The 27,272-nt window shown below is 45.2% G+C and overlaps 2 protein-coding genes across 4 annotated transcripts in view; both read left to right on the top strand.

Moving 5' to 3' along the window:
• The window catches only part of PRKAR2A (protein kinase cAMP-dependent type II regulatory subunit alpha), a 113,602-nt gene extending 108,193 nt beyond the window's left edge, over positions 1–5,409 (top strand). For both annotated transcript variants that reach the window (XM_030306698.1, XM_030306699.1), the window contains exons 10-11: positions 666–807; positions 1,498–5,409. In XM_030306698.1, the coding sequence (XP_030162558.1) occupies positions 666–807; positions 1,498–1,631 (276 nt within the window). In that variant the 3' untranslated portion in view covers positions 1,632–5,409. The remainder of the gene's footprint in view (positions 1–665; positions 808–1,497) is intronic.
• Positions 5,410–18,446: 13,037 nt separating this feature from the next.
• Positions 18,447–27,272, top strand: part of IP6K2 (inositol hexakisphosphate kinase 2) — a 30,655-nt gene continuing 21,829 nt past the window's right edge. Inside the window, exon 1 of one of the 2 annotated variants that reach the window (XM_030306697.1) lies at positions 18,447–18,541. The gene's annotated coding sequence lies outside the window, so the exon portion shown is untranslated. Of the gene's footprint in view, positions 18,542–21,771; positions 21,915–27,272 lie in introns of those variants that run through there. The other variant, XM_030306696.1, reaches the window with a different exon arrangement.

The following is a 27,272-nucleotide window of genomic DNA, read 5'->3' as shown; positions in this document are numbered from 1 at the left end:
CTGAGCCACCCAGGTGCCTTGGGAACCACTAACTTAAGATGTAGACAGTACCTAAAAAGAAAATTTGTCACTGTGAAGTATTGGCCAAGAAAGACATGATCTCAAATCAAGAAGTAGCCTAGGATTGTGACTTTACCTAAGAGAAACATTGACATCATTTAGAAGGAATTTGCAAATGACCTGTCTTTTCCCTTGTGCCTCAGAAGTCAGCATCTACCAAAAAGAGAGCATTCATATACATATATGTATGTATAATAAATAAAAATACATAATAAATATATTTATGTTAATATATAATATACTGATGTTATATAATCGTGTAGTATATCTTAATATTATATATATAATATTATATTATATATTATATATTATATATATATATATCTTCCAAAGAAAATGGTCTGCTCTTTACCTCTTGATATTTATCCATTACCTCTGAAAGGTTGTTAGGAATTGGATGAAGCCCGAGGTAAAAGCCAGCTCCTCTAATTAAACCAGAGACTAATTAGCCCATGCAGTTTACATGGTGCAGTTAGCGTCTCTGCAGAGTGAATGTCTAAATAATTGTGTTAAGTGTACTGAGACGGGACTGCAAGTGTGTGTGACTGGACATGTCCAGCTGTGATTCTGGAATCAGTCTAGGTCATGTTTTCCACCTGCCCTAGACTAAAGCAAACAAGGATGGTGGGAACCAGGAGGTCGAGATTGCCCGTTGCCATAAGGGGCAGTACTTTGGAGAGCTTGCACTGGTCACCAACAAACCCAGAGCTGCTTCAGCTTATGCAGTGGGAGACGTCAAATGCTTAGGTAAGAAAAATAAATTCTTTATGCATAATACTTTTTTTTTCTAACATGCAGTATTTTTTTCCCAGCAGCAAGCCTTGACTCCACCAGTTCTCTCACACATCCAGGCATGAACAGCTTGTGGGACCAACTAGAAATGGGTATATATCCTTTAGTAATACAGCAGTATAGCCTGTGAAAAGAGCAGAAATGGAGGCAGGTGTCCAGGATTCTGTAGGGATCAAGAGAAAGGTGCTGCCAGGCTCTGCAAAGTTACAAACCGAGATGACACAGTCAGGCTGTACTCAACGTAGAAACATCCCTCCTTTTTCCAAGTGCCCAGGATCCCACAGTCTTATCCCCTGTAACATGAATGGGTATATTTAATAAAAAGTTAGCGGGGTGCCTCGGTGGCTCAGTCGGTTAAGCATCCGACTTCAGCTCAGGTCATGATCTCACAGTTCGTGAGTTTGAGCCCCGCGTCGGGCTCTGTGCTGACAGCTCAGAGCCTGGAGCCTGCTTCAGATTCTGTGTCTCCCTCTCTCTCCCTGCCCCCCCCCCCCCCGCTGCTCACGCTCTGTCTCTCTCTGTCTCAAAAATAAATGAAAAACATTTTAAAAAATTAAAAAGAAAAAAAGTTTGCATGTGGGAAATGACTTTGAATTAATGATGTAGAGAATTCATTCTCTCGTGCACCTCTTTTTAACAATGCAGTTATGGACGTGCAAGCATTTGAGAGGCTTCTGGGGCCGTGTATGGACATCATGAAGAGAAACATCTCACACTACGAGGAACAACTGGTGAAGATGTTTGGCTCCAGCATGGATTTGATTGATCCCGGGCAGTAGGTGTGCCACACACCACAGAGCCTTCTCAGTGTGACACCAAAACCTTCTGGTCAGCCACAGAACACACACAGAAGACAGACACAACAGAACTGTTCCTGCTGTTGCCACCGCCACTGCCATTGCTATGGCCGTGGGCATTTAGAAAACTTGAAAGTCAGCACTAAAAGATGGGCAGAGGTTCGACCCATACCTCCTCCACTTTGCTTCTGAAAGCCCATTATTAGACCACTTGTAATGATTATTCCAACCCAGTTGTCACACCTTTGGTTCAAAACGGCATGTCTCTCCAACAATTTAAGTGCCTGATACAAAGTCCAAAGTGTAATCATCTTCCTTTCCTCTCTGGCTGCTACTGTTGCTGTTGGAAGTCACCACAGGTCTGCACAAACCTGTGTATAACTGTAGACACCCACCCCCGACCTTTCTCAAGGGAGGAAATGTTGTAGCCCTCGATCTTCTCCTTTGTCCTTTGAGAAAGTCCACACGTTTGTTCACAATTGTAGCCTTTGGTTTTACAGTAGAAAATGGCAGCTGGTAGGACCGAGGTCTGTGGTCCTGTGGCGTTGTACTGTCTGCTGACAGCTATACCCGTGACAGCTGTCTCCAAACTCACAGTGCTGTTTAGGAAAGGGCCCTGCCCAGGGCCCAGCAGGTCAGTGCACCAGGGCACACCGATTGGTCATGAGGACGTGTGTTAGAGCAGAAAATTTGGGTTCAGCACATTCTTCACGTAGCAGAGAGCCAGGGAAGGTTTCCTGGGTTGGGGTGTTTTGTTCTGTTTTAGTAGGTTTTGTTTTGTTTTATTTATCTCTGTGCAGTTTGCATGAGTGAATCACTATGCATTTCTAAGGAGCCAGGGTCTGGACGTGCCATCACTTTATCTGACCCAAATACTTCCCTGGGCGACTCCTGCCATCTTGTTCCCAGTTGTCCCTACCAACTAATGGCGGTGTGCCAGCAAGAGGTTGTACTACTACAAAGAGAGCCCTTTCCTTCTACTACGGTGTTATCACATAGCTTTGCTGTTGAACTATCAATTTTAAACTCTTTAAAGAAGAAGCAGCTATTTTTTTTTTTTGAAATAAAAAAAAATTATTTCTGTGTTTAGGGAATTCTTATTAGACCTATTCGCGTGTATCAGTTTGTCAGCTGACTCAGGCATTCATCCTGAAGATCAACGCTTTGTTTTTAAAAATCAGAATTACTCACAATTTCATAGAATTACTGTAAAAACCTTTCTAATTAAGGTGTTGGGATATTTGGGGTTCCAATTATTAACCCCAGGGGAAAGTAATTTAGCTTATTTTAAAACTTTTTTAGCCTTTTAATTCTATCAGGTAGAATGCTGATGAATTATCCTAATTAAATATATTTCAGAATGGATTTTTTTTTCCTTCACAATGACTTAGAATCAAGAAACTACAAGAGGTCCTAAGAGTAGTGTGAAGGCTGCATAGAGATAATTTGAATGTTGTAGCCAAGTTTATATTAAATCAAGAGGCCCTTCCCAAATGATTTATTTTTTAAATTTGTGTCACTCAATAGATCCCTAAGAGATCACATGCTGGGGCTTGAGTCATTCCTGTTATAGATAGTGATGGAGCCCACATGTCACTTCCATTGTCCACATAAGCCAGGCTCTCTGCTTTTGCCATGGACAGTGTGGTGGAGAGATTTCCGGAAGGGTGACCTACCGCAACTTTGGTAATTCTCCCTTTTTCTTGCATTCTGTGATGTGAAAGCAGAAGGACTCTTTTCACACTGCCCTAGGTAGCCTGCATCGCAGGTCTCAGAATCGTGAGAGGTTGTAACTAATACCCCAAAACAGGCAGCTAGCACTGGGAAAGCCCATGTGGTTTTTCCCACGATTTTCCAAGGTTGTTCTTCTCCAGGGTGTTGCTTTATTATCAAGTAAGTTAGGAAAGCAGATCTTGCACTTTAGCAGACAGGAATCACCCCTGTTTATTGCAAAAGTGGCAGGTACATTGAGCTTTAGGAGCGTCACAGAGGTCTGGCCCCAACTATGTAAGGACACTGTTTAAATACTGAGCAGATGCCCTCTTTGTACCCCCCATGCCAGCTTTAGTTAGGGCTGGCTGTGAGCTTAGTGCCAGAGTCACTCCTGCAGGCTGCTAGGCATGGGCCTTTTCAGCCTGCCTCCTTGCACATCCCAGTTCAGTCTTCCTCTTCACAGAAGCCTCTTTGATACCCCCAACTCACTGATGGTTGCTGTTTTACAGAGTAAAATCCATCAGTCTTAAGTCCTCCTGCTCTAACTACAGATTGATATATAGATCATGAGTCCAAACCCTCACTGCATACAGGGCCCTTTGGGGGTTTGGCTTGAGGAAGACCTTAAAAGGACCAGGGTGAATGAAATAGGATACAGCCATTACCAAGGTGCCAGGAGTCTGACAGTGTCCCAGTTCTCTTTGCAGCATGGAGATTCAAAGGTGGCAGACCAAGCTCAGCTGAGGGCTCCAGTGTCCACATTATGTCAGGCAAGCCCTGAACTGTTGGGTGAGCCTCAAGGGGAGGAGCATATTAGGAAGAGATCCCTGTGTTAATTGTTTTATATTGTTCTCTTCCATGGGTTAGAGCTTCATGCCCTCTTTCCTGGATTTTAGCTATTGTTTGGGATGGTAAAGAATATTCCTGAGAGCCTTGAGGTCCAACCTACAGTGTTATCCTTCCTTCTGGCCTCAGTTTATCACACCCACTCTCTTCTTTTGGCTGTATTCTCTGAAGAAAGGGTTGATGTGGGCTATCCTCTTAGATGATAGTCTTTATATATAAGTGCTATAGATTCTCAAGTGAGAGTGCAGTTTTTCTTTGAGCAGTTTAATGAGTGAATTCAGCAGCAAAGTGGCAAGAAATGGCTCTGTAGCCAGGAGGGGTCATGTTCATCCTCTTATTGCCCAGATTCTCTGCTCACAATGGTAGTCAGTGAGAAGTGCCACTGGTGCCCAGCAGCACCCTGGGCACACAAAATTTCCATGTCATGTCGCAGTGTAGAAACAATCTTCTCTCATTTCAAAAAAGTGAAAGCATTTTTGCACAGAGAAGAAGGGAAAAGACCCATGAACGTCATCTTTTAATTTTTGTTTTCAGTGGGCTAATGTTGAAATTTTTGTTCTTGACACGTACTTGTAAACCATTCTTGACAAGATACAAGTTGTTTGGTTTTTCACTACAATTACCTCTTGTTCCTCCTGTCTTGACTGCTGACGTTCCTCAATGATTCTAATGTCTATTTTATGGGAAGCAGCCTTCCCCTGTGGGTTTCCTTTTACACACTGCAGGGCTATCTTTATACGTTAAAAAAAAAAAAAAAAGAAAAAGAAAAAAAGAAAACTGTCACTAACCTCATGGGGGATTTGCAGAAAACCATTTAGCCCACCTTGAGCAAAAGGTAGATTCCTCATTGTTTTCTTAAGCTCATTGTAATAAAAGAAATCTAATTCAGCATTATTGTGCTACCTCAAAGGTAAAATGTTTTAAGGTCTTTTTTTTGGTCCTGAGTTCTACACATAGTGTTTGAAATGTCTGTCAATTGGAATTGTTTTTAAATCACTGGGGACAATCTTATTTTAACTGTTTTACACTTACATTTTAATCTCAGAAGAATGAGTGATTAGAAAGTGATCAATTCTTGCTCTGTAGTATTGAACATATAATTAAATCATTGTTTGCCATAAACAAGGTTGGGTTTTTTTAAAAGGAAACTCTAGGGCTCGGCTTTGCTCTTGGTTAATAAAGGCTGACAAATCATGTCTGACTTTCTGGTGCAGCCCTGTGTTGTTTGTCCTCTCATTTCAGGGTTCCAGGCCATAATAGTACCCATCTGGCAGATACATTGTTGGGATTGGGATGTGAGCTCTTGAAAATTAGAGAGGAGACCTGGGAATATGTATTAGGGTTCTCCAATAAGGATTTTGTGTGTGTGTGTGTGTAAAGAGATTTATTATAAGGAATTGATTCATGCAATTATGGAGGCAGGCAGGTCTCATGATCTGCATGATGAGCTGGCAAACTATAGACCAAGGAGAGCTGATGATTAAATTCTAGTCTGAATCTGAAAGGTTAAGAACCATAAGAGTTGATAGTGTAGTTCCTTTCCAGAGGCTGGCAGGCTCAAGATTCAGGAAGAGCTAATGCCCCAGTTTGAAGGCAGGCAGGAAAATTCTCTTACTTGAGTGTCAGTCCTTGTGTTATATTTGGGCCTTCAACTAATTTGATGAGGCCTACCCACATTGGGGAGGGCAATGTGCGTTACTTAATCTACTGATTTAAATGTTAATTTCATCCCAAAGCACCCTTACAGAAACTCCCAGAACAATGGTTGACCAAATATCTAGGCACCCCATGGCCCAGTCAACTTGACACATAAAATTAACTATGACAGCATGGTATTTGAGTTGTTGAAGATGGTGTGGAAGGGCATCCAGTATATCCCTTGCAGGGAAGATAAACTCACCAATGAGGCTCAGCGGAAAACTCCTGTCTGACAGTGTTACTTCTACCATTTCCTTCTCGGTAACGTGGCTGTAACAAGAACTAGTGATGATTCTGTGATAACTCAGTGTGCCTGCAGTTTCTTTCCAAGTGACCAAAAGAAGCTGTTCTACGATAAAATCGTGTTCCAGTTTGATCTTGCCTTGACCTGGTGGTACACAAGTGTCAAGTAGTGGGTGAACATACAAAATATCCCCTTGGGGCTCAAGAAACTAGTAGTTGAACTCTCTCAAAGCCAAAATGGCCTTTAAAATTAAATGGTTTGGCCTTTGTGGTTTTAGTGGTGGTGTTGCTATGAACAGTTATTAAGCGCCAGGACAATGTTAAGATCATATTGTTCACAGTCTCAGAGTACATGTCACTTGAGGACTTTGCTTTCTTGAATGTTCTAACATGAAGCTCTGAATTTGCCCCATCAAAGGTACCTGAATATATCCTCGGTGATCTTAGTGCATTCATTTTATAACAGAATTAAAACAGTTTACTTATATTGTGATTAAGGAATCTGTGGTTGTCTCATAAGGCATCATGTTAAGTATAAATTTTGCTTCCTTTACCCATCTCCTCTACAGACAAATGCTCCGTCACAGATGACGGCACAGATACTGTTACCTGGTTATATGGGGGATATGCAGATAAAATGCAGGGTGTTGACCAGGAACATACTGAATAATAACCACTTGTGAATTTAGATGAGTATTACCCAAGTTCTAAATGAGAGTGTTAGAAATTCGGTCTGAACTCAGTTTATTTATTCATTGAGCACATTTTGGTGACCTGCTGTGGACATTCCTGACACTGTGTTTAAACTCCAGGAATTAGCAAGAACAATGATAGTAAGATTCACCAAGGCATTCTGGACCTTTCTTCCACTGATGATGGAGCCCATGTTTCCAGACTCACAGGCAGCAGCCCGGATCTCCTATTTCAAGGATGATCATGTTCCCAATACCTTATTGCTTCCCTTGGTCATGCTGTTTTTCTCCTTCAGGGCTGCCATTGCCTCTTCGTAAAGTGAGTGCCAAGCATGCACTACCCCTCACTGCTCTAGCCCACATCACACCATTCTGGTTACACAAGCATCTGAGGCACTGTAAAAGGAGAAAGACTAGATTTGAGATTTGAAGGAGACTCCCTCCAGGTAGGGACTCCTCAGAAATTGTCACCGTCATCCTAGTCATCCTAAACATCATGGTGAAACTTGGCCAGAGATGCCTTTTGGGTCTAGGTTGCATTTTGTAATGTCATGTGCTAAAAAATCAAACTTTTCTGAAATTTGTTTCTACTGTGTGACATTTCTACCCCTTTTTCTTTGAGTTCTTCCCAACCAGAATCCTTGCTCCTGTGAGAACTTCTTTCTCTTCTATCAAACCAGTTATCTGGCTTGTCTTTAAGTGCATAAGTCAAGCAGTGCCCAACCCATTTGTAGACTAGAGGGCAGGAGGCTGCCCAGGCTGGAGTGTGAAACCAAAGGAGCTACCCACAGACACTAGGAAAGCCAGGACCTGACCCCACCAATCAGTCCATCCTGATAGGCAGAAGGGTGGGCATTTGCCGGTCAGCTGTTGGGGAAGGAGGTCTAAATAGTACCAGCCAAATCTCCATGGCGTTCTTGGCCATCGCCCTACCACTTCCTCCCTGTGCAGAATTGCACTGAGCCAAGGGTCAAAAGTCACTGTGTGCTCTGCAGAAAGCCAGATCCAGCAATCTCCTTTCTGGCCAGGTCCTCAGGCCCCCAGAATGAGGAAGCAGGGATTTGCAGCTGGTTATTTTTCTGGCAAACTGGTAAAAAGGAAAAGCTTAAGTCTAGACCCACCAGACAAGCAAACCAGCACTTTCCAGCATAACATCCAAGCATAGCTAGCCTGGACATTTTCACTTTGAAAGTGAAAGGCCTAGGCTCGAGGGGACATCTGCAGCACACTCTCCCATGCCTGCCATGAGCCCAGCCTGGGCAGCTGGAGGAGTGGGGGACCTGATGCCAAGGCTCGGATCTGTAGGACAATCAGGGCAGAGGCCTTTGGGGCAGATGTGCATCAATCCCAAGCAAGATGGAATCGCACATGAGCCACGTTGGACTCCTGGCGTCCTGTCCCAGAGCTGGCCCACAGCCCCATGCCGAGGAAGCAAAATGAGGCCACATACAGACTCATATGACCCAGATGAGGGGCTGTTGAAGCTTCCAGCTCTGGAAGCCAGAGTGCTCTCCTAACAAGGACAGAGCTGGGAGACAGAAAGCACATGACCCCCAGCCCCCCAACTCAGGGCACTGACCCTTCAGAACTCAAGATGGCTCCACTGGACTGGCAGCTCCAGGCTAAGGCTGGTCAGATGAGGAGTTGGAGACCCTCCAGCACCTTGGCTTCCTCCTCTGTAAAGAAGGAAGCAGGCTATTGGAGGGCATCCACTCCACTGCCCTTGGCTTTGCCTACATGCCTTGGCCCAGTGGAATTCCAGTCCAGCCCCTCACCTGCCTGGGCTGGGCCTAGGCCCAACCACAGTAGGGGGCTGGGGTTCAGTGGCTGGTATGGTCTCTCCCTTGTGATCACTTTAAGCTGGGCATCTCTGGCTCACAGCAAAAAGCAGGCCCACTCCCTGACAGAGAACTGGCCTCACAACTGAAAACCTATGTGAGTTATTCTCATACCTGAAAAATGGGTAAAGCTAGTTTTATATCCCAGGAGGGCTAGCCTTGCGCCTGGGAACTGGTCATGGGCCAGGTTTACAAAGTGAAGGCAAAGGTACATTAAGAGTGCCAGAGTAGGGCTCGCTGAGACCAGGCGGCCTTCCAGCACAATGGGAATTTCCAGTGTCCTTTGTGGCTCTTCGCAGCCTGCACATGGTGAGGACGAGGTGTGTGTCCAGGACAATGTGCTAGGAGCTGCCTCCATCTTGGTCCTGTGGGAGCCTTTTCTTGGTAATTTTCCTGCCTTTTGTTCCATAACAACAACAACAAAATCGGGAGTGATTTGCAGCCAGCCCCTCCCCAACTGGCATACTTCCCAGAGCTATGGATGCAGGGGAGGAGGTAGGGTTGTGGGGGACCTGAGTCCTGCCCCTGCCCTGGTGGGAACATCATGTTCTGAACTGGGCTTGGAGCTGCCTGTACAACCCTCTGACACTGGGGACCTTGGGAGCCCTGGGCCCCGGGGGGTGGAGTTGATGGAGAATGGCCAGCTTGATTTAAGGAACAGGCAGGGAAGGGTTTCTGATAGATAGCTGACCCCAGAACAGCTCTACCCACACACTCCCTCCCGACCCTTTCCCTGGCCCTGGCCCTGGCCCCAGCAGAGAGGAGCCCTCCCTTCCTCAATCCCAGGCCAGGGCTGTGTGGGAAGAACAAAGTGGTCCCCAACTGGGATCTCTAGCACAGAAAGGCTGCCTCCATCTTCTGGTCCAACTCTCACTCCTCCACTTTTGGACAACTTCTTTCGCCCTGGCAGATCCCTGCCTGGGGCCCAGCTACTTGCACCCCAGAGACAAGGTCTCTGCTCAGCAACCCCCGCCACGCTTCATCTCCAGGCCCCTTGCAGTGCTCGCTGCCTGGCCCTTGGCTCATCCTCTAACCTTTTGTGCCCCTGCCCCCTCAGCAATGGCCTCACCTCATCTTTAAAGAACACAGAAACGATGGGTCAGAAGCCCCGGGCTCCTCCTCCGTTCCCCATGTGCCCCCCTAGCTCCTGCCCCACTGTTCTCTTTTCATGGCAAAAGACTTGAGACTTCCCTATAGTCGCCTCCTCACCTCCTGTTCTGGCCACAGTACAGCACCGCAGTCCCCAGAGATTTACAAGAGCGGAGCCAAAGCACATGCTGGCTCCCCAGAGTCTTAGCTGAAGTCACCACAATGGACTCCTCCCTCGTGCTTCAAGGACCGACCACCTTCTCGGGAACATCCAGTTCTCCTGGTTTTCTTCTCACCTCTGTTGCCAGCTTTAACTCAGACTACAGTTAAATGTTGAGTGTTCCAGGGGGGGCGCCTGGGTGGCTCAGTGGGTTAAGCGTCCGACTTCGGCTCAGGTCATGAACTCACGGTTCGTGGGTTTAAGCCCCGCGTTGGGCTCTGTGCTGACAGCTCGGAGCCTGGAGCCTGCTTTGGATTCTGTGTCTCCTTCTCTCTCTGTGCCTCCCCTGCTCTCACTCTGTCTCTCTCTCACTCTCTCAAAAATAAAAATTAAAAAAAAAATTTTTTTTTTAAATGTTGAGTGTCCCAGGGAGGGCTCCACTCCACTCCCCACCCTGGGACCCTTCAGCATTTTGTTAGAAGCAGCGTGGCTTTGGGTGTTATCTCCATGCTGCTCAACCCCAGGTTTATACCTCCACCTGGGACACTGTGCTGAGCTGAGTGTCCAGTGGTCTGGGCTGGGATCCCTCCCCTGGGCTCCTCACTCTCCACCCACTGGGAACCTTCTGCAGTGTTTGCTTTGCTTTGCCTTTTTTTTTTTTTTAATTTAAAAAATTTTCAAAGTGTGGAATATAACTAATACCGAAAGGTGCATAAAACAAAGACATTCCGCTCAACGATTTCTCACAGGCCAAACACTCCTGGCGCCCTGCAGTGTCCCTGCGGCTCTTCAGTCATTCCTGCCTGCTCTGTCTTGGCTTAATATGAGGTGGTCATTACCTCGATTTTCTTGATCCTTAACCACTTAAACATGCCTCTCTAAAAAAACACTTTCTTGGGGCACCTGGCTGGCTCAGTCAGTGGAGCATGTGACTTTTGATTTCCAGGTGGGGGGTTCAAGCCCCACATTGGGTGTAGAGCTTACTTAAAAAACAACAACAAATAAATAGCCACTTTCTTCATATGGTGATATAAACACCTATAATTAAATGCATAAGGGAGAACCCATCCTAACTGCTGGGTCTTAGCACAGTCTTTATCCTTTATCCCTTGAACAACACGGAGGTTAGGGGGCACCAACCCTCTGCACAGTCAAAAAAACCCCATGTATAACTTTTGACTCCTCAAAAATTTAATAGCCTACTCTGTGCTGACGGCTCAGAGCCCAGAGCCTGCTTCGGATTCTGTGTCTCCTTCTCTCTGCCCCTTCCCCGCTTGTGTTCTCTCTCTCTCTCTCTCTCTCTCTCTCTCTCTCTCAAAAATAAACATTAAAAATGTTTTTAATTTAATAGCCTACTGTTGACCAGAAGCCTTACCAATAACATGAATGGTTGATCGACACATTTTGCATGTTATATGTATTATGTACTCCATTCTTACAATAAAGTAAGCTAGAGGAAAGAAAATCATAAGAGAAAATACATATGCAGTACTGTACTGTATTTATGGGAAAAATATGCAAATAAATGGAGTCCAAACCTGTGATGTACATGGGTCAACTTACACTGACATAGAGTGGTTTGCCTTTGTTGTGTACATTAGGCCATTTTGTACCCACTTTTCTGCATCTTTCTTTTCTCATTCATCTCAACTTGTTTCAAGCCCTCCAATTCAAGTGGTGTTATTCCAATTCCTTCTTTTTGATGATGACATAAAACCTGTCCCCAAAGGGGGCGCCTGGGTGGCGCAGTCGGTTAAGCGTCCGACTTCAGCCAGGTCACGATCTCGCGGTCCGGGAGTTCGAGCCCCGCGTCAGGCTCTGGGCTGATGGCTTGGAGCCTGGAGCCTGTTTCCAATTCTGTGTCTCCCTCTCTCTCTGCCCCTCCCCCGTTCATGCTCTGTCTCTCTCTGTCCCAAAAATAAATAAACGTTGAAAAAAAAATTTTAAAAAACCTGTCCCCAAGGGACACCTGGGTGACTCAGTCGGTTGAGCATCCATCTCTTGATTTTGGCTCAGGTCATGTTCCCAGGGTTATGGGATCGAGCCCTGTGTTGGGCTCCACGCTAAGCATGGAGCCTGCTTAAGGTCCTTTCTCTCTCTCCCTCTGCCCCTCTTCCCCTCTCCCCCTCTCGTGCCTTTCTCTCAAAAACAAAACAAAACAAAAACAAAAACAAAAACAAAAAAAAAAACAAAACAGGGGTGCCTGAGTGGCTCAGTTGGCATCTGACTTTGGCTCAGATCATGATCTCACGGTTTGAGCCCCAAGTCGGGCTCTGTGCTGACAGCTCACAGCCTGGAGCCTGCTTTGGATTCTGTGTCTCCCTCTCTCTCTGGCCCTCCCCCGCTCGCACTCTGTGTCTCTCTCTCAAAAATAAAAAATTAAAAACATTAAAAAAATTAAAAACAAAAACAAAAACAAAACTCTGTCCCCAGACTTTTTGGTACTTCTCCAGTGAAAGGTGGAGTCTAATTTCCCTCTCCTTGAACATATATCCCAGACTTAGTGACTTTGCTTCTAATGAATAAAATGAGGCAGAAAAGACACTGCGACTTCTGAGTCTAGGTTAGAAAGGGGATACAGCTTCCACCTGGCTTCTTCTCTCTTGGGACAACCATCCTTGGAATCTAGCCACCAAGTTGTGAGGAGGCCCAGGGCACATGGAGGCCACGCGTGGGCATTTCAGGTCTCAGCTCAAGCCTCAGCTGACAGCTACACCTAGAGTGAGGAGCTTTGGATGATTTCAGCCCCAGCTTTCAAGCTGCCCAAACGGATGCAGCAGAGAACAGTTTCTGCTGAATCTTGCTCAAACGGCAGATTTGTGAGCAAAATAAATGTAACTGTTTTAAGCCACTAAAGCTGGGTAATTTGTTACATAGCATAGTAGCCAGAACAGTGTGAAGGCACCAAAATGTTCCTAACCATGGCCTTGTGGATGGGCCATCACTTTGCAATTTTTTCCCACTACCCATGATGTAGCAATAAATATCCCTGACCATATAGCCCACATCTCAGTGCTTTTATTTCTATAAGTGAGAGTCCAAAGTTTGCGACTATAGGGTTTAAAGGCGTTTGCATTTTTATTTTACTGGGGTTTGCAAAATTGCTTTCCAAAAGGTTGTAACCAGTCTTTGTCAATAATGTTGGGACAAATCCTTTTCCTTACATCCTGGAAAGCAAGAGTTGGTGCAGTTCTTTTTAACTTTTGCTAGTTTACTAAATATAAAGTGACTTACCTTGTTTCTCTTCTTAAAAAAAAATTAATAGCCAGGGTGCCTGGGTGGCTCAGTCAGTTAAGCGTCTGACTCTTGATTTTGACTCAGGTCATGATCTCATCGTTCATGAGATCAAGCCCCACATGGGGCTGTGTGCTGACAGCGCAGAGCCTGCTTGGGATTCTTTCTCTCCCTCTTTTTCTGCCCCTCCCCAGCTCTCGTGTGTGTGTGTGTGTGTGTGTGTGTGTGTGTGCGCGCGCGCGCACGCACGCGCTCTCCCATTCTCTCTCAAAATAAATAAACATTTAAAAAAAATTAATAGCCTTGGGGTGCCTGGGTGGCACAGTCGATTCCTGATCTCCGCTCAGGTCATGATTTCGAGGTTCGTGAGTTTGAGCCTGTATTGGGCTCTGCACTGATGGTGCAGAGCCTGCTTGGGATTCCGTTTCTTCTTCTCTCTGCCTTTCTACCACTTGTGCTCTCTCTCTCTCTCCAAATAAATAAATGAACATTAAAAAATGTTAAATTTAATAGCCTTTTCTTAAAGGAGTGGTTTCAGGTTCATAGCAAAATTGAGCAGAAAGTACAGAGTTCCCATATATCACCTCTTTGCCCCAACACACAGCCTTGCTCACCATCAGCATCCCACATCAGTGTGGTATGATTGTTAGAATCAATGAACCAATATTGACCTGTTATCAACCGAAGTCCAGAGTTTACATAGAGTTCATTCTTTCTGTTGTACATTCTATGGGTTTTGACAAATGGATAATGACATGAGCCCACCATTATAGTATTATACAGAACAGTTTCACTGCCCTAAAAAATCCTCCGTGTTCCACCCATTTATTCATCTCTCCCTCTCCCTCAAATGCCTGGCAACCACTGATCTTTTTATTCTCTCCATAGTTTTGCCATTGTTACATTTTAACTTTGATTTGTATTCCTTGCCTTCTGATGAACTTGACTATTTTTTCATGTTTTGAGGTTCTTTTGGTTGCCTCCCAATACCCTTTTTCTCCTTTATCTTTGCTAATAAATCCAAATTGTGTCCCGGGGCACCTGGGTGGCTCAGTCAGTTAAGCATCCAACTTCAGCTCAGGTCATGATCTCACAGCTTGTGAGTTTGAGCCCCACGTCAGGCTCTGTGCTGACAGCTCAGAGCCTGGAGCCTGGTTCAGATTCTGTGTCTCCATCTCTCTCCACCTCTCTCTCTCTCTCTTTCTCTCAAAAATAAACATGAAGCAAAAATTAAAGGGGCACCTGGTTGGCTCAGTCGGTTAAGCATCTGACTTCAGCTCAGGTCATGATCTCATAGCTGTTGAGTTCGAGCCCTGGGTCAGGCTCTGTGCTAACAGCTCGGAGCCTGGAGCTTGCTTTGGATTCTGTGTCTCTCTCTCTTCCCCTCCCTCGCTCATGCTCTGCCTCTCTCTCTCTCTCAAAAATAAATAAACATTTTAAAAACTTTTAAAAAAAGGGTAAAAAAAATCCAAATTTTGTCCAAAGTGGCAAGTGTCCAGTTTCAAGTGATGGATGAATCCTGACCCCATTCCCCGACCTCTAAGACTCTTAATACAATTTTCTGTAGGAAATTTCCCATCTAGTACAATTCCTATACTTTTCATAATAAATTATTCCTAAATATTTTATAGCTCTGTTATTGTTAATTGAATATTTTCCTCATTCTTATTGATTTCTAGGGGCTTGTTTGTAGGAAATTTTTGACATATTTTTCTTGTATTTATTACCTTAACATTTTCTCTTATTAATTGTAGTAGTTTTCAAAGAAGTCCTTTTGATTTTCTAGATTTCCAATCATGACATTATGCAATCATGAATGTTTGCTCATTCCATAATTCCTTTATGCTTATCATTTTTTACTTTACGATTTTATCTTTCTATTCAATTGAACTATATGAAACTACCAACTACCTACTACTTTCCTCTTTTCTCTCTCTCTTTTAAGATGTCATTCATTCCATTTTTTCTCTTGGTAATTTGGAAACTTCACTACTTTTTCCGTTACATTAATGGCTACCTTCTCCCTCCAGGCATGAGGACTGACCCTTCAGGATAATTTACCTGTTACGGGGGAGAGTTTAAGGCCAGTTGGCCCTTCCTCCTTGGTAGGTAACTTGTTCTATCTATCTGTGAGCTTGTACAATGTTCTCTTTCTCCTTGGAGTTTAAGAATTCACTATAGTCTTTCCTTTTCCATACTGCCTGGGAATGAGGCCAGTACCTCCCATCTGCAGACACAGCTTTTTCTTCAAGTCAGAAAAGTTTTCTTCTATCATTTATTTGGTTTGTGCCTCTATTTCAGCCATCCCTTTTTCTCCTTCTAGAACTCTTGTTTGCACAATAGGACGCCTGGATTTGGCCTCCAGATCTCTTGTCTGTGGTCTGTTCCTTCATGCCTTTGAGCTTTCCATTGAACTTTGAGCTGTTTCTTCCATTAGACCCAACCACTTTCTTCATATTCCTCCAACATACCAAACTTGTTCTTTCCTTGGGGATCTTTGCACTTGTTATGCTATCTTCCTGGAATGGCTTCTCTTTCCCTGCTCAGCCAGGCCTCCAGGTTCATCTTAGCTCAGATGTCCCCTTCTCAGATATACCTTTCCTGCTGCATTGGACATAAACACCATACTCTGGACATCAGCTTGGTTCCTTTTCTTCATTATTCACACTGCCCATAATGAAGCTGGGTTTTTATTTGTTTGGCTGTTGTTGTTGTTTTTACTATTGGATCCATCCTTTACTTCCCCACACTCCTCACTGTGGGGCAAGGACTCTATAAATCCTTCAAATTCTTGCCGTGTCCCTTCTTCTCATGTACCTAGTGTCTAGCCCAGGTCACCCCTTGGTAAACACTTATGGAAGAAATATAAGAGTGAATTAATGCGGGGCTGCCCCAGGGAGACTCTACTCTGTCCAGCCTCAACCCCACACATAGGAACATTGGAATGGGAGAGTGGGTCATCAAAGGAAGGTGGGACAGTGCTTATCTGTGAGGGCTTGAATGACTGGTGCCTGTTGGGCTTTTTTTATTCTGTGACGATAGGCAGGGAACAGGAGCAAATGCTGGGTTGGGCTTCCTAGCAACCCTGCTGAGTGTGGGGACCTTTGGGCCTGACCCAGGCAGGGCTAGCCTTGATCTGGGGTACTCTCACCCTGCCCCAACCTCCCTCCTGCTGCCCCATTTTAATTTTTTTCCATAGCCCTTATCGTTTAATACCACGTGCCATTCTTATTCAGTCAGCCAACAGGTACTTCTGGAGCTTCCTTGGTATTTGAGGTGCTCAGGATATATCCGTGACTAAAACAGAGAGATTCTTACTTCACAGTGCTCTTGTTCTAGTGGAGGAAACCACGCTTCCTATAAAGGATAATAAATGCTTCCATAAAAAAGGTAACTGCTATGGAAAAGAGTGGAGCAGCGTAAGGGGATAAAGGTGATCTCACGTGCTGGTTGAAAGGTGCCTGTTGCAGTCTGAAATGAGGGACTTCGAGGGCATTTGGGTACAGTCCTGTGGAAATCTGCAGAAAGCATTCCAGGTATGGGAACACCTGGAGCCCAGCTCCTGAGCCAGGGGAGTGCATGGAGTGTGATATGTGAGAAATCGAGCTGCTGAGCAGCAGAGCCGGAGATGAACAGGGGAGATGCAACCACAGAGGTAATGGGGGATCATAAGGCCCCTGACAGCTCTGACTTTTCCTTGGGCAGGTGCTACTGCAGGGCTCTGAACAGGTCAAGAGGGATTCTGATTTATGCATTTACAGGCTGGTGTGTGGAGAATGGACTGCAGGTGGCAAGAGCAGCAGCAGGAGACTGGAAGGTGGCCGTGACATTGCCCTAGAGAGAGAGATGGTGGTGGTTTGGGCTGGGTGGAAGCCATGGACCTGGCAAGAAGTGCTCTCATCCTGGGTAGATGATGCATGGAAGGAATAGGACTTCTTGAATGTAAGTGGAAAGAAAGTAGTTAAGAGGTACTATGAGGCCTTTGGTCTGAGCAATAGAAAGGACTAAGCAGTCATCACTTTGAGCTGGGGGAAGTGAGGTAGAGTGTGTTTGGGGGATGAGCCAGAGCTAGGGTGGCACAAGTTGAATTTGAGATGCCAAGTGGAAGTCAGAGTGCAGATGCAGAGTCTACAGCTGGGCATTGAGTGTGGCCCTCAGGGTCTGGACTAGACATACACTTTTGGGAGTGATGGACATGGAGGTGGAATTTGAAGCCATGAACCTGGATAAGATTATGACAGAAATAATGTAGACAGAGAGAGGAGGCAAAGAGGAGGAACCAGTGAGGTGAGAGGAAACCACAAGGGCATGGAGCCCTGAAACTCACAGGTAAAGTGTTTCCAAGCGAAGAGAGATCAGCTGGTCACAGGAAGTCATTCTTGCCCATTCCTATAAAGGCAGCCACCCGCCACCCCCCCCTCCACCTTTGAACCATTTTGGTTCAATGCTATATTTCCAGCACAGTGTATAGGTATTCAGTACCTATCTGTTGAATAAATAAGCATATGCATGAATCCACACCTCTGCAACCCCCCAGTGCACGTACAGCATGGGGCTGCAACGTTGGCCTCATTTACAAAAAAGTGGAGATCAGGTAGGAGGCTCTGACCACTCTCAGTAGCACCTCCCTCCCCCCTCGAATTTGCCAGCTACACTGACATGCACTCAGGTGGGAGCTCTTCTGGCCAACCCATATGAGCCAGGACAAATGAGCCTCAGACAAGTCATGCAGTGTGGAGGTTGGTAGGGCCTATGTTGGCAATGGGTCATCTGCCAGTCCCCAGAGGACTCTACAGTCATTCCTCTGTCCACCCCTCTGCAACCAGTCATCCATCCACCTGTGCATATAACCTTCCTTTGCTCACCGTCTACAGTCACTCTATTGCCCATCTTTCCATCCAACCACATCCAGTCCTGTGTCCCGCCGTATGCTAGGGTGAAGAACTTCGCAGTTTGTTGCAGACTGCGTCAGTATTAGTCTTGGAAAGCCCACATCCCGGGAAACCCTTGGACTCTGGAAAAATGGGACACTTGGTTGAGCCATCCGTTCACCCAAGCATCCCTAGCACCCCACATGCCCCAAACCCATCTGTCCACCCTACCACCCACCTGACCTCCCCCTTGAAAGCAGGCAAGGCTCCGCCCCATCCCTGGCCCCGCTCCTCGCCCCGCCCCTCCCGGAAGCCGCTGCCTCGATCCCGGCGCCCTAGCAACAGCGCTTTTCGCGCTGCCCAGTCCGCGAGCTGGGCTCCCGGTGTGAGCCAATAGCGAGGGGCTCCGGGAGCGAGGCGCGGTGGGCGGGGCTCGGCGCGGCCGCCGCCATCTTGATGGGAGAGAAACAATAGGACGGAAGCACCGCTGGACGGGCCGAGGCCGCAGGTAACGCCCGCCTTGTCCGGCCTAAGGCTCTGCCGCCCTGGTAGATTTGGTGGAGGATGTCTCCGGGCCGTTCGGGGGCGAAGTCTCTGGTCATTAGGAGTGTCTCCGAGTTATTTGGGGAGGGGCTCTCCCGCGATCTTGGGGGCGGAGGGGATCTCTCAGGGTCTTTGTGGGGCCGGATATCCCCCGATCATTTGAGAGAGGCGTTGTTTCTTCAGGTTACTGGGGGGAGACTGTCTCCCCTGATTTTGAGGGACAGAGTCTTCTCTGGTCATTGAGGGGTCTCCCAGGTATTTTGGCGGTGCAGGATCTACCCCGGTCGTTGAGGAGGTTTTCTCAGACCTTTGTGGGGGAACGATCTCCTGGGTCATTGCTTCCCAGGACAGCGGCGTCCGTGGTGTCCCGGGTTATTGGGGGTGGGGGGGTTCTCCTTGAGTCTGCGGGTGGAGGAGTCAGCCCACCGCCTCAGGTGCCGTTTACCTGGGGCCGGCAGATGTGCAGCCATTTTGAGTGTTGAGTGCCAGTTGGGGCCTGTCAGCTGGTGTACGGTGAGGAAATCTGCCCACCTTGTTATCCAAAAAAGTCCCAGAATGGATCAGAGGACGCCTTCTTTAATAGTGATAAGCGTCGCCGTGGGTGAGCTTTCATTTCTTTCACATTGGCTTAAAGACTGCTTTTGTCTCTTGCATTCTAAGGGTTTGTATCATTTTCCTCAGTTTCCTATGTTAAGAAAGCTGCACTAGCAGACAAATGAGGCCAAACGTTGTGAAAACAAAATGTGGAAAACAGAAAACCCGGTGCTCTTACGTACCAGGGAAACAGAACTAGTTACTGCTTGGAATGAAACATTTTGGTAGTTGCACGTAACCCAAGAATAAAATAATAGTTGGAAGAATGAAAGAATAGTTTGAAGAAAAAGTACTGAAACTTTTCAAAAGTGGCTAACAGAAATGTTCCAGTTCACCAGCTTTATGATTTTTTTTTTTATAAAGCACCATGATTACAGTAATTTTGATGAATTCTAGTATTTAAAGTATTTGCATTTTTAGTAGGGTTACATTTAAGTGACCTCAGATGCTTATTTACATAGGTTGCTGCTGTGGAGCTCGTATAATTGCATCCTGTAGCCTGGTGTTAAGTATGTGAAGAGAAGTTTCAGGGTGGTGGTGTTACTGTTTTAAGTTTAGCCACTATCAGAATTAGAAACCGAGCAAAATGAATACTTTATCATATTTGACATGAAAGGCCAGTTGATGGCTTAGTGACTTTTTCTTTGGAGAAAAAGTCAGTTGAACTGTTAACTGTTACTCCAATTGGTTTATTTGCCTTGTGACTTTATTTATTTATTTTTAATTTTTTTAACGTTTATTTATTTTTGAGACAGAGAGAGATGGAGCATGAACGGGGGAGGGTCAGAGAGAGGGAGACACAGAATCCGAAACAGGCTCCGGGCTCTGAGCTGTCAGCACAGGGGCCCGATGCGGGGCTCGAACTCACGGACCGCGAGATCGTGACCTGAGCCGAAGTCGGTGCTCAACCGACTGAGCCATCCAGGCGCCCCTGCCTTGTGACTTTAGAATTCACAGGAATTGTTAGAAAGAAATCAAATGCATGAGAGCCAGCACTAGAGTTGAGATAATTGTAAAAACCAGGTCAGCAGATGTAATAGAACTTCTGTGCTTCACCATTTTGTAAGTGACAGACCGGTACAACTGTATACTATCCTGGGGTCTGTTGGGCAGCGGAATGTGGGAGGAAGGAGCAACCGCTGACTGGTGAACCTTAGCCAGTCTCCCTTGCAGAGGGGTGCCAGAGCCTTCTGTAGGCACCAGAGATGTCACTGGTATCTAGGCAACAGGGATGAGCCTGAGCCTCCCTGAGGCCAGCTTACTGAGGTGAAAATTTTCCATTGTTGGGATCATAAAGAAGATGCTCTGGGGAAGAATTTTCCCTTTAGGTGAAGTTATTGTACCTAGTGAGATAATCACCCTAACAAATTGAGCACTTTGTTTTACAGTGGATGGTAAGCAGATGATTTCTCTTGTGTGATTACGTTTTTGTTTTTTAAATAAATTATAGGGGCGCCTGGGTGGCGCAGTCGGTTAAGCGTCCGACTTCAGCCAGGTCACGATCTCGCACTCCGTGAGTTCGAGCCCCGCGTCGGGCTCTGGGCTGATGGCTCGGAGCCTGTTTCTGATTCTGTGTCTCCCTCTCTCTCTGCCCCTCCCCCCATTCATGCTCTGTCTCTCTCTGTCCCAAAAATAAATAAACGTTGAAAAAAAAAATTAAAAAAAAAAAATTATATTTTTTGCCTACTTGAATACCAAGTAATAAAAGTAGCAAGTGGTATTAGTATTTTGCAATATACTCTGGGAGCAAGAAAAGGTCCTGTTTCCACAAAATTGAATTTATAGTCCACCTCAGAGTTTGGAGGAAGTCTCCTAAGCTTATGAACAGTTGGTTTGGTCTGTCATCCATCACTGGCTTCTGTAGTTACCAACTCCTAGTCCATCTTGTTCCACGTCACGCTGCCTGTCACTCCCCACCTTAAAAAAAAGCTGACTTTTTTTAGGTGGCATACCCCTAGAACATATTTTATCCATAAGTATTTCATTGTGTATCACTAAGAGACAAAAAGCTACCCATGCTATCTACAATGCCATTTTTTCTGCCTAAAAACCAATGACAGTACATTATTTTTTTCACCCAAATATCTGGTTGTGGTCAAATGTCCCTGATTTTCCCATAATTTTTTTTTTACAGTTGATTTATTCATATCAGGACCCAAATAAGATATGCACATTGCATTTGATTGAAGTGTCTCTTTTGTTTCTTAATTTTATATATGCTCATTCTGTTTTCCTTATAGTTATTTTGTTATTGTTGTTTTTTTAAATTTTTTTAACATTTATTTATTTTTAAGACAGCGAGCAGAGGAAGGGGCAGAGAGAGATGGAGACACAGAATCAGAAGCAGGCTCCAGGCTCCGAGCTGTCAGCACAGAGCCCGACTTGGGGCTCAAACTCAGAAACCATGAGATCATGACCTGAGCTGAAGTGGGATGCTCAACTGATTGAGCCACCTAGGTGCCCCTCCTTGTAATTGTTTGGTTGAAGCAATTGTCATTTATCTTTTAGGATTTCCCATACGCTGGCTTTTGCTGATCACACCCTGTGCTTGAGACCTTTTCACTATGGTGGCTTGGTTTGAAGGGATTCTTCGTGTAGATCTTTTCAGCGAAGAAGTTGGGAAGGCTTTGCCAAAGCTCATTCAGAACTGAGCCGCAGACCGTGAACTCTGAGGGCTGTCAGGGACCTAAAGGGCCACACAGTGCAAGACCCTCCTCCTCTCTCTCTGTCGTGTGGTCCGAAGGGTATGTATGAGACCTAGATTTCCCATGTGAAACTGGGAGGAGATTCTTAACCCATGGCTTCCAGGGAGGGGGTAGATGTTCTGCCTCTTTGTCTCTTTACAGACCTTCTCTCACACTGCTCAGGCAGTTCTCACCTATAGGGGCCCTGACCCAGTGCTCTTCTTTCTTTGCACATTACTCTTAGAATGCCTTCTGTCTTCCCTTTGTAGGCTATTCCCAAATCTGTTTTCAAATTAGGTTCACTCAAGCTGCAAATCCATTGCTCCCAACTATCTGCTGAACATTTTTTCTTGGGTATTTGACCATCCCCTTATATTTAAGTGTCTGCAGTTCAACTCCGTGAATTCATGAACAAAAACATCCTTGTTCTGAAGTGGGAAGGCTCAATATTGGACTCATTCCTCTAATTTGATTCCCTGTATCAGGAGTTCTGAAGATAGAGTCCACAGTTGCTCACATCCCAGACTGTATGTGAGTTCAGTGAGGATGTGCATTTTTCAGGAGAGAGGCCCACACATCTCAGATTCTTGAGGGGGCCAGTAACCCCCTAAAGGGTTAAGAACAGTGTGGTACACCTAGTCATCTACCAAATCCTGTTTCTCTACTTTCGCCACCCCCTTCCTTCTTTAATTCCCCTGTGTGGGCTGGCCACCAGCCTCCCTAGGTACATTGGAGAAGGCAGGAGAATCTGTGCCCTGCTGAGTGCCACTGAATGTGGGGAGGTCATTCCAGGTGGGACAGGTGTCTGGAGAAGGCAGCTCTGGTGTTTTGGGAGCCCCAGAACCTGGGGGTTCTCAGGACTCTTTCCTACTCCCTGCCCCTGGGATGACGGAGGAGAGACCCTTGAGGGAAGGAAGCTTAGGCTGGGAAAGGCTGGAAAGATCAGCTTGGTCTTGATCCTTATGTCCTCCTAGAGGTTGAAGCTTTACTAGGGGTACTCCTGCTATCATCTTCTTCTAGCAAACTCTCAGGCTCAGGACTGTGAAGGCGGTGTCGTCTCCTTCTCTTTCACCTTTGGTTTTGACATCTTAAGATAACCAGATACTAAGTTCATGAGCCCACAAAGTTACCTGAAACATGTCTATGGTGTAAAAGTAACAGAGTAGCTTGAGAGCTTTCTAAGCACACATAGTTTTTCTTTAAAGGCTTATTTTTCTCCTCTCAAACCTCCTTTTTCACACGTGCTTCTTTTTTTATGTTTACTTATTTATTATGAGAGAAAGAGCATGAGTGGAGGAGGGGCAGAGAGGGAGAGAGAGAATACCAAGCAGGCTCTGCACTGCCCATGCAGAGCCCGACATGGGGTTCAATCCTACAGACTGGGAGATCATGACCTGAGCCAGAATCAAGAGTCAGACACTTAACTGACTGAGACACCCAGGTGCCCTTTCACATGTGCTTCTAATGTGTATAAGAATTCTATTTTGTTTACTCCTTAAGCAAGAATGCAGACAGTAGACCCCAATAGATGCTGGTTCTTCTGCCACCGTCCCTCTGCCTATGTCACTGCAGTAGTGACCTGTGAAACCAGGTTTTCCCTTTTCTCTCTGCCAGTTTAATTTCCCACAATCCTTGGTGGCTCACGGACATTACAGGGCAGAGTGAAACTGGGTGCAACCTCTATGCTTTGTCCCAGCAATTCTACTTCTAGGAATTTTCCTACAGAAATACTTCCACAAGAGTGCAAAGACAGCTACAAGGACACTCATTGAATTATTATTGTAATAAATAAATTAGTGTCAGTGGGGAAGTTAAAAAATGCATTATGATTATGTGTAAATATTATGCTGTCTTTGAAAGGAATTCTGTATGGACAGATACATGGCTAAGGCATATAGTTTAATGGGGAAGAATAGCAAAACAACAAATGTTGAATGATCCTACTTGTGTGAGAAACTGGAGTAGTCAGAATCATAGAGACAGTTGAATGGTGGTTGCCAGGGGCTTGAAGGAAGGGAGACTGGACAGTTAATTGTTTAATGGGTACAGAGTTTTAGTTTGGGAAGATAAAAAGTTTTGGAGATGGGTGGTGGTGATGGTTGTATAAAATGTGAGTATACTTGGTGCCACTGAACTGTACCCCCCAAACAGTTTAAAAGGGTGAATTTTAGGGGTGCCTGGGTGGCTCAGTCGGTTAAGTGTCTGACTTGGGCTCAAATTCTGATCTCACAGTCGTGAGTTCAAGCTCTACGTCGAGCTCTGTGCTGACAGCCTGGAACCTGCTTCAGATTCTGTGTCTTCTTCTCTCTCCCCTGCTTGGATTCTGTCTCTCTCTCTCTCTCAAAAATAATAAACATTTAAAAAAAATTTTTTTAAGGTGAATGTTCCATTGTTTCACACATTTCATCACAGTTTTTAAAAAGGTGAGATATCGCTTCTCGGCCTTTTGGCTAAGATCAAGTGTAAAAAGGTGAGAGGAACAGCCAATTTTACTGGGGGAGATGGGGGGAAGCAAAGTAATACATATACAGCCTGATCCTGTTTATGTAAAGAATAGAAAAATGCATGGAAGAAAATCTGCAGGATGAAGAGACTAATAATGGTGGTCATTTTATCACATTTACAACCAGTTAAAAATCTTTATTTTTTTAAAGGCTAAACAGGATATCCTTTGGCACTCCATTCCTCTGCCTGGCGTTGAAGCCTCCTCTCTTTGCACTCCTTCCATGAGCACAGGCTTAGTATATGCCCTTATCGCCTCGTACTGTCAAGTCCCTCCTGTGACCTCCATTTCCCAGTGGACTCTGGAGGAACCGTAGGGCAGTGGGTAGAGAACAGCCCACGTTTGGGGAATGCACTGCATGCGAGCCAGGCAGGAGGCTAGATGTTTTACTCTTGTTCCCACCTCAGAGCACCTCTGTAAAACTGTACCATGCCTGGTGTACAGATAAAGACAGGCACCAAGAAGAGGTAACGCACCGTTTTTACCCCAATATAAAGCAGGCCTTAACTTTGCCAGGAGAATTTTTTGAGGGGCGCCTGGGTGGCTCAGTCAGTTAAGCATCCGACTCTTGGTTTTGGGTCAGGTCATGATCTCATGGTTAGTGAGTCTGATCCCCGAATTGGGCTCTGTGTTGACAGTGCGGAGCCTGCTTGGGATTCATTCTGTCTATCTGTCTGTCTGTCTGTCTCTCTCTCTCAAAACAAATAAACTTGAGAAAATAAAAATAAAAGAATTTTTTGATACAGCCCAATAAAAATAAAAGAATTTTTTGTATAAACTTAGAGTACTTGGAAAGTTGGCCTCCCTACAATATTTATTGTTTTTAATTACACATACACATTTAGTTATTATCTAAACAAAATGTATTCCTTTAGAAGTTCTACTTTTTACCCACATATTTCATGAATTCTGTTCCAGCTTGTCTGTGTGCATCTTTGCCATTCTCAGAGTCACATTTGGAGGTGCTCTCCTCCTTTTTCAAAAAAAATTTTAATGTTTATTTTTGAGAGAGGCAGACAGAGTGTAAGCAGGGGAGGGGCAGAGAGAGAGACAGAGAGAGAGAGAGAGACATAGAATCCGAAGCAGGCTCTAGGCTCTGAACTGTCAGCACAGATCCCAACGCAGGGCTCAGACTCACAAACCAAACCGTGAGATCATGACCTGAGCTAAAGTTGGACGCTTAACCGCCTGAACCACCCAAGCGCCCTAGAGGTGCTCTCCTCTTGAACATTTCCTTCTCACTTCTTAGTGGTAGAGATGTGACATTGTTACCGGAACCGCTACCCTGAACTGGTTGTGATTTCTTGGGTGTGATCCTGCTACTGTGTTGATATATGTATATTTTTCTAAGTAACAGTATTACATACCATATAATGCATCCCAAAAGGAATGCTGTATCCTTCATCCTCAGTGTAGCTCCCCTCCCTACTGGCTCGCTCTTTCTCTCTCTCTCTCTCTCTTTTTTTCTTTTTAATGCTTATTTATTTATTTATTATTTTTTTAAAATTCTTATTTATTTTTGAGAGAGCATGAACAGGGGAGGGGCAGAAAGAGAGGGAGACGAGGATTTGAAGCAGGTTGTATGCTGAGAGCAGAGAGCCCGATGTAGGGCTCAAACTCACAAACTGTGAGATCATGACCTGAGCCAAAGTCAGACGCCACCCAGGTGCCCCCTCACTGGCTCTTCAGTCTTCCTGAAAGTCTTCTTACCTTGGCCTGTTTTAAAGGGCACCACTGCACTGGGTTAAGCTCTGGGGATGGAGGGAGGAAGCAAGCTCTTCCTGGTGTTGGTTGTGATGATATACCCCACAGGTACTTGCCTTGGGATCAGGGAGGCTGTAGCACATTACCATTTTGCCATTTTACATGGGAGGTTGGAGGGGAGATGAGGACATCTTTTTACCCAGAAAGTTTGTTGGACCTGACCGTAGTCCACATCTGGCTCAAGTGCACCTTGGGTTCATTTTTCTGTTTACAGACATTTTCTCCAATCTTTTTCAAGGTTGTGTATTTGTTTTTAATGTAAATTTGCATAAGTAGGGTTCTCTTCTAAGTGAAATTACACTAATTCAATTTTACAAGTAAGGATTAAGCTATGGTGACACATGAGCATTATCATTATATGCTGGCTAAAAGTTAATATTCTAGTAACAAAAAGTTTTTGTACTTAATGCCTCTGAGATGCCACTTAGTTAAGATTGAAATGGTTGGGAGGACGAAAGCTCCTAAATGTGGTCTTCAGGTCAGAACAGACAGCAAAACAAGCATGTGGTTAAACAGAAGTCATGCCTTGGTTTGATTTTAAATGTTCATGAAATGTAGCTGTTGGTGAAGATACATAGCACCTACAGCATCCTGCCCACAAAAAAATAGAAGTAACAGCTCCAGCAGCTGCTCATGGGACCCTCACTATGCTAAGTCTTCCACCTGTGTTCTTTTTGTTCCTGGGGTAATCTCATCCCACTCTGAACTGAAGGATTTGAGGCTTTGGGTTGTTTTTGAAACCCTTGTGACTTGGAGATGGAGCTCTAGTACCTGCTGTCATAAACTCCTTAGGACAGCCGGAATCAGTCTGGGCCTCTTGGGCTGCTTCTGCTTGCTTTCTGTTGTAGAGAATTCACAAAACTTTCTTTGCACTGCTGGGTTTGTTTGCTTGTTTTAACTCATTCTTGTGAATGTATTTAACTGAAAGTCATAATTGATCAAAATGGGAGGTTATTTAGTTTTGTTCTGTGTATCCATCCATTTATCTTACTTCAGACACTAATACATGTTTTAGAAATTGAGTGTCAAATCCCAGGCCAAGGAAGATTAAAACTTTTCTTTTAAGGAGATAAGATGTGTTAGAGACAAAGAAGCAGAACACCTGGCTAGTGTTGCTATTTCTGCTCCAGACTTTTCTATCCCTAGCTGTA

This window comes from Lynx canadensis, chromosome A2, assembly GCF_007474595.2.
Source record: "Lynx canadensis isolate LIC74 chromosome A2, mLynCan4.pri.v2, whole genome shotgun sequence".
NCBI lineage: Eukaryota > Metazoa > Chordata > Mammalia > Carnivora > Felidae > Lynx > Lynx canadensis.
Note: the sequence above shows the minus strand (reverse complement) of the source record. Positions and strands in the feature narration are given on the sequence as shown.